Source organism: Nematolebias whitei, chromosome 21 (assembly GCF_014905685.2).
Source record: "Nematolebias whitei isolate Nwh7 chromosome 21, NemWhi1, whole genome shotgun sequence".
In the NCBI taxonomy this organism is placed as follows: domain Eukaryota; kingdom Metazoa; phylum Chordata; class Actinopteri; order Cyprinodontiformes; family Rivulidae; genus Nematolebias; species Nematolebias whitei.
This window is the reverse complement of record NC_056518.1, coordinates 31639694-31649971: the sequence shown is the minus strand read 5'-3', so window position 1 is coordinate 31649971 and position 10278 is coordinate 31639694. Positions and strand designations below refer to the sequence as shown.

The 10278-nt window shown below is 45.1% G+C and overlaps 1 protein-coding gene across 1 annotated transcript in view; it reads left to right on the top strand.

Annotated features, from left to right (window-relative positions):
• The window catches only part of chp1 (calcineurin-like EF-hand protein 1), a 6437-nt gene extending 691 nt beyond the window's left edge, over positions 1-5746 (top strand). Inside the window, exons 2-7 of the mRNA XM_037694647.1 lie at positions 41-113; positions 1179-1259; positions 2121-2248; positions 2324-2385; positions 3825-3947; positions 4260-5746. Coding sequence (XP_037550575.1) covers positions 41-113; positions 1179-1259; positions 2121-2248; positions 2324-2385; positions 3825-3947; positions 4260-4313 — 521 coding nt within the window. The 3' untranslated portion in view covers positions 4314-5746. The remainder of the gene's footprint in view (positions 1-40; positions 114-1178; positions 1260-2120; positions 2249-2323; positions 2386-3824; positions 3948-4259) is intronic.
• The last annotated feature ends 4532 nt before the right edge of the window (positions 5747-10278 follow it).

The window sequence follows — 10278 nt, the reverse complement described above, 5'->3', positions numbered from 1 at the left end:
GTGTCTTGCTGTCCTGGTTGTGACGTGTTTGTGTTTTCAGTCTCTCACAGCCAGATCACCCGCCTGTACAGCCGCTTCACCAGCCTGGATAAAGGAGAAAACGGGACCTTAAGGTAACGAACATCTGGAAATCCTTCAGCAGATGTTGTGGTTTCAAACATGGAGGTTAGGTCTGGACTTTAAAAATGTCTTTTGACAGGTTTTAAAAAATGTGTTAAAATCTTGTTCACTGTAGTTTTGTAATGGGAGCCCCCAGAAACAGGAACCATCTCTCATGACCTGCGGATGACTGTCAGCTACTACCACACCAACATCTGGAAAATGTTTAGACTTTAGTTCTTGTGTTGCCCTGTCTTGTGTGTGACCTCAGTCATGTTCATTTCCCGCTCTACAGAGGGTAATGGGTGATTACTAGATAAATATTAATCAAATAATAGTTTAGTTTAAACTTTGGTGCCGGCTGCAGGTCTGTCTGAGGTCGGGGACAAGAAGTGTCGGGTCTGACTCGTGTTTACACAAAACAAGTTTTTACTTCCTGTGGTTTCAGTCACGTTTTATCAGCTGTTCGTTGCCACAACAGAGTTTACAAAACACTCATCTGAGGTGTGAGACCTGCTGAAGGTGACCCTCGTGGGAAAAACAGAACCATCATGCATCCTCTGGTTCTGGACTCGGGTCTTGGGGGCAGCTTCCCCATGGTCTCCTCCCAGTTGGACATGACCAGAACATCTTCCTAGTGAGGTGTCCAGGGTCCATCCTTACCAGATGTTTGAACCACCTCCATGTAGAGACTGACCATGACCAGTGATCCTGGAGATCCCACAGAACCAGGCTTCTGTCTGTAGAAGATGTCATGGAACTTGAAAGAAGTTGTGGGAAGACAAAAGTGCAGCAAGAACAGATCTGGTCCGGGCTGAAGTTGGTCCTGGTGTTCAGGTCATCATCTTGTTGAAGACACTTCCTGTCGTCTCTGATGTGGGTCTACAGGTGAAAAGATAAGAAGTTCTTCTGAGGCCATCTTCAATAGCTGGACTTTGTAAAGTCCACAGAGTTCTCTCTGTGATGTGTGTTTCCAACAAGAGGAGCTAAAATATCATCGGGATGTTCTTCAGAATGTCAGAGGTTCTGCTGCTGAAGGGTCGAGTGGTTCTTCTGAAAGTATTCTTGTTTTTGTCCAGTCGGGAAGATTTCCAGAGAATTCCTGAGTTGGCCATCAACCCTCTGGGAGACCGAATCATCAACGCCTTCTTTCCTGAGGGGTGAGTTCAGCCTTTTGAAACATCCACTGATGATTAAAAACGTCATTTTAAGAGATTTCTCAGAAAATCATGAGTCTCGTTGTATCCAGGTGACGAACCAGTCGTGCTTCATTTGATTATTTTCACTTCCTGTTGGCTCTAAATTCTGTCATTTTAAGGTTAATCATGGAAGGTCTGTCATGTTTATTTCGTTTGGACCTTGTAGATGTTGTATTTCTCCTTTTTGTATTTTTGTTGCATGCTTTGGTATTTCTTGTTGCTTTTTGTGAGTCGAGCCGGTTCTTCTCATCCTGAGCATTTCATTACATTGTTGACCTTGTGTTGACCTGCTTTCGTCAAATAAGCAATAAAGTAAACCAGGACAGGAACACCGATCTCGTGTCTCTGGATTTAGCTTTTTGAGCGAGCTGAACCCTTCAGAGGTGTTGTGTTTCCTGTCCTGCTTTATTCTGAGTAAAGAGTCACCTGACCCAAAGAAAAGCCGTGTCCTTGATTCAGAATGTTACCTGATGTGTTTCTTCCCCTCTGCTGTTGGACTCCTGAACACTCCTAATGCTACCTCATAATTTCTGCTTTGGTCACATTACATCTGTATTATAATTGAATACTCCATCTGTACTGTTCTCTAAGCTTTTTTATTGTTTTCTATTATATGGGTGTACACATGGTTATGTTATGTTTTTTAATTTTACTTTATTTGTGGGTGTACACAGGCTTATGTCTTATGTAATGTTCTCATTTTTACTTAATTTTTACTTTATTTTACTTTACTACTATTCGCACCTTATGTCGAAGCAAATTCCTAGTTTGTGAACCTCGTTCATTGACATGGCAATAATAAACTGATTCTGATGTGTGAAGGGAGGACCAGGTGAACTTCAGAGGTTTTATGCGCACCTTGGCTCACTTCAGGCCCATTGAGGACAACGAGAAGAACAAGAACCTCCCCACCCCTGAGCCCCTGAACAGCAGGACCAACAAGCTGCTCTGTAAGTCCCTGAAGGGGTGGGGGGGGGTGTCTCTGACGACTGGTCCGTCGCTCATGACTCGTTTCTTCTCCTCAGTTGCTTTCCGTCTTTATGATCTGGACAGAGACGATAAGATCTCTCGGGACGAGCTGCTGCAGGTGAGTCACCTCCGTTTGTTAAAGTCAGGTGTTTTTTCATTCATTCAATATACCAGTGAGAGAGTCTGCGTGACGTTAATGATGTCCAGTTAACCAGTGAATACTGGGTGCAGTGGTGGGTATGATGGTTACAGCCAGTTATGAATCTTAGTGCACCGTGATAGACAGTGTCCAACATCTGCAGGGTTCTTGTAGGAGTGTTCATATAATGTCACCGTAGCCGATGGAGGGAAGGAAAGTCACAGATACAAGACGTTTCCTAGCGTTCAGGGTTAGACAGGATCTGTTTCTGAAAAAGAAACCCAGTTTAACTTTCAGTTTCTTTACCAAGTTTTCCACATGGAGCTTAAAATAGAGATGCGAGTCGACTAAGATACCCAAATATTTATAGGAATCGACAAACTCAATGGGGGCACCATTAAAAGCTAAAATCACAGGAAGAACTGATGCGACTGACTTCCTGTTTGTAAAAAGCATCCCTTTGGTTTTATAGGACAAGTTTGAGGCGGAACAAATCTGACTGGATGATGTCAAAAGCGGATTGCAAAAGCTGGAAAGCCTTAGCAACAGTTTTAGCTCGACAATAAACAACTGTGTCATCAGCACAGAAATGTATGGATGCATCAGGGATGCTCTGACCTACATTACCTATGAAGATTGTAAAGAGGGTGGGTCCTAAGACTGAGCCTTGTGGTACACCTCGTGTTACAGCCTGTCACCTAAGGCCCCTTAGGTTCCTGTCTGTTAGCAAAATATCACAAACCACAAAACGGATTTTAATGCAACTCTGAAAGTGAACCTTATTATCGACTTACTTTGAAGGTTTGACCAAAACGACTCCATTGTGTCTAAGATCTTCGTTTTAAACCGAGAGCATGAAAAGCGGCAGGTGATATGCGTTCTTCCAGGGAATGTTACGCTTCAAACAGGTTTTACATTTTGCTCCGTGGTCTGACCTGCTTCAGGTTCAGGACCCAAACCCTGTTGTGTTTAGACCCATGGGCCTGGACTTTGATGAGAAGACGATGATGATGTCGTGTCTCACCCTAACCGCAGGTGGTCCGTCCCAAACGTTCCTTGTGTTTCAGCTCTGTGTGTTATTTGTCGTGTCTTTGTGACGCCACCTCGGTTTGGAGTGACATTGTGTGACCTGTGATTGGCTGCTGGGTCAATGACTCACACAAAGACCTTGTTTGGCCCAAAACAGTCCAGTGTCACCTGCCTCGCCTGATCCACGAGCCTGTGTGATTAAATGTGCTGCTCAAAGTACCGTTTGTTTTCACTCAATACGTCTGCTCTGTCATTTAGAGCCTTGTAGTTCAGACGCTTGTCAAAGAACCAAAGTAGCTACAAATGATGGTGTGTTGCTGCAGTGCCATGTTCCATTAAGCCAGTTTCCACAACATGTTGGGAAACCGTGTCCCGTCTGTTCCTTCCAGGTCCTGCGGATGATGGTTGGGGTAAACATTTCAGACGACCAGCTCGGGAGCATCGCTGATCGGACCATCCAGGAGGCCGACGCCAACGGAGATAACTCCATTTCCTTCGATGAATTCATGAAGGCGAGTGGTTCTGTTGTTATTAAGTATTCATTACACGTCAACGTTGGGGGCAACTGTGACTGAGTGGTTGGAGCAGTCGTCCTCCAATGGGAGAGTTGGGGGTTCGATTCCAGCAGCAGTCACATGTTGAAGTGTTCTGGGCAAGACGCTGAACTCCTCATTGCCTCCGACGTGTGTCCCATCAGTGCATGAATGTGATGAAGCTCTCATTGGTCTTTGTAGAGGTGCAGTAGAGTGTTGTCTGTCCGTACCATCAGAGTGATGCGTGTCGGCCCAGTCCCGGAGTATAAACGTGTTTTTCTGTTTTCTCAGGTCTTGGAAAAGGTGGACGTGGAACAGAAAATGAGCATCCGCTTTCTTCACTAAGATGAAGGTTTTTTTGTTTTTTTTTCATCCTGAGCAGAGATTGGACTTTCAGCTGATCTCGGCGGGCTGCTGTGGCCCGTGTCCCAACTACGCACCGTCTTGTCTCCAGTTCTGTTTCTGCCTTCGCTCTGTCAAAGGGAAAAGTCGTGCCTCGTCTGTCACTATGAACATTTTGTCAGCCATATTTATTAGAAGTTTTAGACGGTGGTGGTAAGCACCGCTGCTGCACTCGGTAATCGAACTCATCCTGATCGACTCGTCTTCAACATCTTCAGCTCAGATTAGTGAAATTCTGTTTTTTAATGTTAACAGGATGCAGCAGGACAAACCCCCTGCGAGGAGTCTGCTCCACAGACTCACTGACGTGCCATCACCGTTTGGTTCTTGTGAAATGATTTACAGACATGGATAAATGTGCTGGTACCTCACCACAATAATTACAAAAAGGTTCATGTGACCACAATAATTACAAAAAGGCTCATGTGGCCACAATAATTACAAAAAGGCTCATGTGACCACAATAATTACAAAAAGGCTCATGTGACCACAATAATTACAAAAAGGCTCATGTGACCGCCTGAGAAGCCAGAAACGTTAAGTCTCGTCAACATGTTGTTTTTCTCATTAATGGAGCTTCTGGCTCGTCTTCCATCATCGTGATTCAGTGCGACGTCCATCTTGGAGTTCAGCATCAGTGGTTTGGATCCTTGGCTTTTTTGCTACCATCCACACACTCAACCTGGGGTTGCATGACCTCTTGCGTCCACAACCTGGGAGGTTGTCTAGAGTTCTGTGAACCTTCTACTATTTACTAATCTTGTCAGCTGTGGTCAGAGGAGCATGAAGCCTTTACCTTTAACATGGACATCTATAATCAGCTCTTCTCTGCTTCAGGTTCAGGGCGGTGAACGGAACCGAAGCACCAGAGGCTGGTTGTTGTCTTTCAACAGGCTCATGGAGACTTGAAGGCTCCTCAGATACTAACACTTCACATCTTCTGTTCATCATGGACTGTATGCATGCAGATGAACATTTTTCCAAATTATTGTACGGGTACCAACTAGTTCATCTGTGTCTGTATCTCATGGGAATCTGAGACTTAGTCTTAACGAATCATTAGTTCATCAATGACTGTGTTCATGTAGAGTTGAACATCTGGAGCACCTGTGCAGACAGGTACAGGTGGTGGAGCTCTTTGTAGATTTTGATCCAATAACTAACATCGTGAAACGCTTCTGTTCAGGAGTTTAACTGTGGCTAATTCAAGTACTATTCAGCACATGTCTTATCATTTATTCCCACTAAGGAGAATCAAAAATGTTAAATGCATAGTCTTACAGCATAAACCAGAGTAGTCTGAGCCGTTTTAATCTTTGTGTTCACTGGTTTAGGTGTAAAAAGAGATTGTTGAACTTGATTTGAATAAAATAAGTGCCAGTCTGACTTGTCGTTTGTTGGAAACAAGTTTGTCCTCTGACTGAACATCAAACACCAGAGGGACGTCCTGCCAGCTTCAACTTCCTGTTAGTTTAGTGTGTGTGTTGGGTGGAGGTTACTCATTTACTGCGTCAAAACGATGGAGTCTTATGGAGGTCCTGACTTTTGTTAGATTTTTCTACGTGGACTATTGAGCATGCATCAGACGATGGAGCTTTAGTTATTGGTCTGTGGTGCCAGGAGCCATGGTGGGGGAGCACCATCAGGTTTGGGTTGTCATCAGCACAAGGTCAACGATGCAATGAAATGCTCAAGACGAGAAGTACCAGAAACAGACATCTGAAATAGTTAAGTCTGGTCACTGGACATTCAAAAAACAGACATCAGTACCAGAAACACCAGCAGACAAAAATATACATATATATTAAGGCTGGAAAACAAATCAGACAACATGGAGACAGATGGACTATGGAGGGTCTGTGAAATACCCGTAGGTAAAAGTAAAGAGCAGATATATAAACATCTAAAATTCCACATTGTTGTTGTGGAAACGTGTCTTGGTTTTATAACAAAGATCATTTGTATTAAAGAGTAAAAAAAAAAACGTGCTTCCGAGACGGACAGGATTTACTGTTTTCCGGGGCGGGATCTTATTGTGATTGACAGCTTGAAACTCGTGTTTCCGGGGCGGGATCTTATTGTGATTGACAGCTTGAAACTCGTGTTTCCGGGGCGGGATCTCGATGTGATTGACAGGTTTCGCTACAACCGTTAGCTTGTACTAGCTTAGCCAAGATGGCGTGAGGTGGAGTGTGTTCGAAGGACGACAGGACCTTCTCTCCTCCTCGATGTCTGCTGGGGGGAGAGAAGGGAGGCTGGGACGTTTGGATCATTTTTCTCCAAGAGAGTCCTCGACGACACGGGTGGTTTTGTGAACGATGAGAGCCGATGAAGCTCCGGTTCCAGCAGAGGAAGAATCGCACCCGGCTTTTGTTTTCCGTCATTCTGTGGAGCTGCGAGGAGACATCTCTGACCGAACCTCACCAGGGTCCAAACTGAAGTCCAGGACCTTCATCACTTCTGCCCAGCCACAGTAAGGTCCGAGCTTCAGTCCAGAACCTTCAGATCTGTGGTAGTAGCTGAGACTCATTCCCAGCACACACACCGAGTGCTGCTCATTGAACAGGACTTTAGTCTAAAACTGATGGAGTCGACTCAAAACGTTCTTAAGCTGTAGATGAACCTTTACTTTCTCTAAATGACTCCTTTAAATCTGTTCTGAGGTGCATGAGATATTTTGCTAACAATCAAATGGAGTCGACACAATATGGCCGCCACAGCTGATCAGTATTAGCAAACAGCTGTACCTCTGTATACACACGTTAGTCATGAATGTAGTTCTCCCTACCAGCATGTGCATATTGCCTTTTTACATATTTGTGTATTCTGCTCCTTTTTGATTACTTCATGTGCTTTTTCTGTATAATTATAATATGCTACTGGATGCCTCATGGGGATTAATAAAGTATTTATCTCAGCTAAGTTGTAGCTCCACATCTGTAAAACAGTGTGACATCACCCAGAAGGGCTCCGCCTCCATCATGTGTCCATGTGATGGGACATCATGAGTGACATGCAGTCAGTGGGCCTTTTAGTTTGGGGGTTCTGGAGTTTTTAAAGTGCATCAGTTGGGACGTGTTATTAATAACATCTGTTGGATTTTTAGGAACCATTTCCAGCCAGATGGAAGCTAAAGCTGCAGAACCACCAACAGAACTTCTCCAGCTCCACTGGAACCTTCAGCTGAAGAGATCTGCTGTCCTGGGCCCCTAACCCGGCTGTTCTCAGGGACTGTGGCCCCGTCCTGCGTCTGTAGCCTAGTTCTGAAGGAGAACCGCTGCTGAGACTCTGGTTCTGGTTCTGTCCAGGTCACTTCATGTCACCCAGCTCTGCTGCTGCCTGGAACGACAGCTTCTCCTCCGGCTGGATGGAGGTTAAAGTCCCTGCGCTCGACGGGACGGATCAAAGCGCCGAGACACCGTCTGCTCCCACTTCCTGTAAAGACACGACACGCTGTAGCAAAGATCAAGGACTGTGACTCGACGTTTGATGGCTGCATCCGGCGCGACGAGACGCCACATGGTGCCAGTTTTTAACACTACCTCACTGCAACAACACAAGCTGGTGGAAACGGTTTGATCCCAACATGTAGCGGCCCCCAGGGGCCACAGCTTCCACAGAAACTGATCAGAATGTGAGACGGGTTCAAGATCCGTAGGAACATCATCTCATAGCTCAGCTTGTTTCCTGCCGTGCCAGAAAAGCACAAGATGTATAAAACAGAACCTCCATGAGTCTGCGATGATCCCGTCATGGTGACCAAACTGTAAATTGTAAAAACAAGTGAAGAGTTGTTCGAAAGCAACAAAATCACCAACGTCTTCCATTAAGATGTGTATAGACTCATGTGCGCTCGCTTACTTAGCAGGACTGTGTGCCAGCGCTATCGTAGCCGTGCATGACCCGTAGTGACGCTCGCTTCATCCACAATCTGTTCTGTAGGCCAAGATGGCGCGCAGACCACGAAAACAAGCGAGCGTTAGTCCGACTAACTTTAGATAAATCTGCAAACTGCTCCGCTCTAAAATCAACACCTTTATTTTGTAGCATGGTTAGGTTTGGTAAGTTTGGTAATGATACACCAGAGTTGTTTACAGTAATCCCTCGCGTTTTTTCAACGATTATAAATTTTAGTATTACTCACGTGATTGGGATGGTACGGGACAGAAAGTTAACGAAAAATAATAAAACTTCAGACAGGCGCTGTCATTTTGTAGTTTTCATTCAATAAGCCTATACTGTAACGCCAATCAAAAGAACTACACTACCCAGAAGCCAACAGTGCTTCCGGCCGCTTCCTTCTGCTGAAATGGAGGGAAAGTTTTGCAACGCAAAGTCAAAAGTAACGATTGATCTATGAAGCTCACAGAACTGACAGGAAAGTTGCAAATGATCCTGAAGCTCAATTATCCACGTGCACGTCAACCTGGACTTCATCGCTGCAGGGTAGGTCTGCAGAACCAGAACGGAGCTGGTGAGTAAAATTTTGCAGTACTGTACAGTACATGTACGCATGTTAACATGTTGTAGGTTTAAGAGTTTAGAGCATTGCAAGAGTGTGGGGAGGGTTTACAAAGCCTTAAAATATAAACATTAAAATAAATCTAGCGTTCCTACTTTTTCCACCCATCGCGGTGGTGTGTAGAACGTAACGCCCACGATAATAAAGGGACTACTGTAGAAGTAATTTCACATCAATCAGAAGAATTCACCTGAACTTTCAGAGAGAACGGCCTCATGAGACAGAAATGTAGAGTTAGTTTTGATTTAAAGCTCTAATGTCCGCTGAGTTAGTGCGCTGGTTTCAGAGCGGTCCACTTGATCCCAAACATCGATTGTTTGATCAGAACTTGTGGAGCAACACGTGTTCAGTTCAGAGGATGAAATCCTCCCGTCTGATTCAAGAACTTCTGAAAATACAGAGCTTTAAATTGAAACTCTTCAGACCTGTCATTTCCATGAAGACCTTACTGAAGGTTGTTTGTTTTTGTGAGAAGCACTTTTTATTTCCCGCCTCGCCACCGTCTGTTCTTCTAACCCCCCGTAGATGTAGGGGATTAAAATATGCATGGACTCTCAAAGTACTGAATGAAATGTATTGCATGCAATAATCCTCGTAATGTGAACAAATGTACTGACGTGTTCTGTGATGATCCGACCCATTTACGTAGCTGAGCAGCACCTTGTGCTCTGAGGAACACGGACCCGTGGACTCTGTAGGAACTATGCACTCCAGAGGAGGACGTAGGCATGCTTCTTCTGTGTGAGCCTCTTGTCTGGTTTTGTAAGACCTTAATAAAAATCTGTATCAGAAATTCAGCAATAAAAAGCAGCATGGTGCCAACTGGACGGCTGAGTGTTTGGTTTCATGTTGGGCCCGGTGGGCCCGCAGCAGACAGCTGCCTCCTCCTGCAGACATGAAGTTTCAAACTTCAGTGGGTCTCCTCCCACAGACAGAAACGTCCATGTTGGAAACTCCAAACCGAGTGTGAACGGTGGTCTCATTTGTCTCCGTGAGGTCCAGCTATGGTCCTGGGCTTCTCTCTGATCGAGTCGGAGCCAACTTTAACCCAAATCACATCCCGATCATCACCTCAGGCCTCCACACCTCACCGAGGCTGAAACAGGATGTTCTCCAGCTGTCACAATAAAAGCACGCAGTGAAGAAACGTCATGACGGAGACCTGGACATGTCTGAACCTGAGACAACCAGGAAACACCTCCCAGCTCTGCCGTCTCACCTGAGGAGGTGCACAACAGAACTGCATTTACGTACATCCACGTACTTGTACGGCAGAACCATCTGCATTTATGTACATCCACGTACTTGTACGGCAGAACCATCTGCATTTACGTACATCCACGTACTTGTACGGCAGAACCATCTGCATTTACTTACATCCACGTA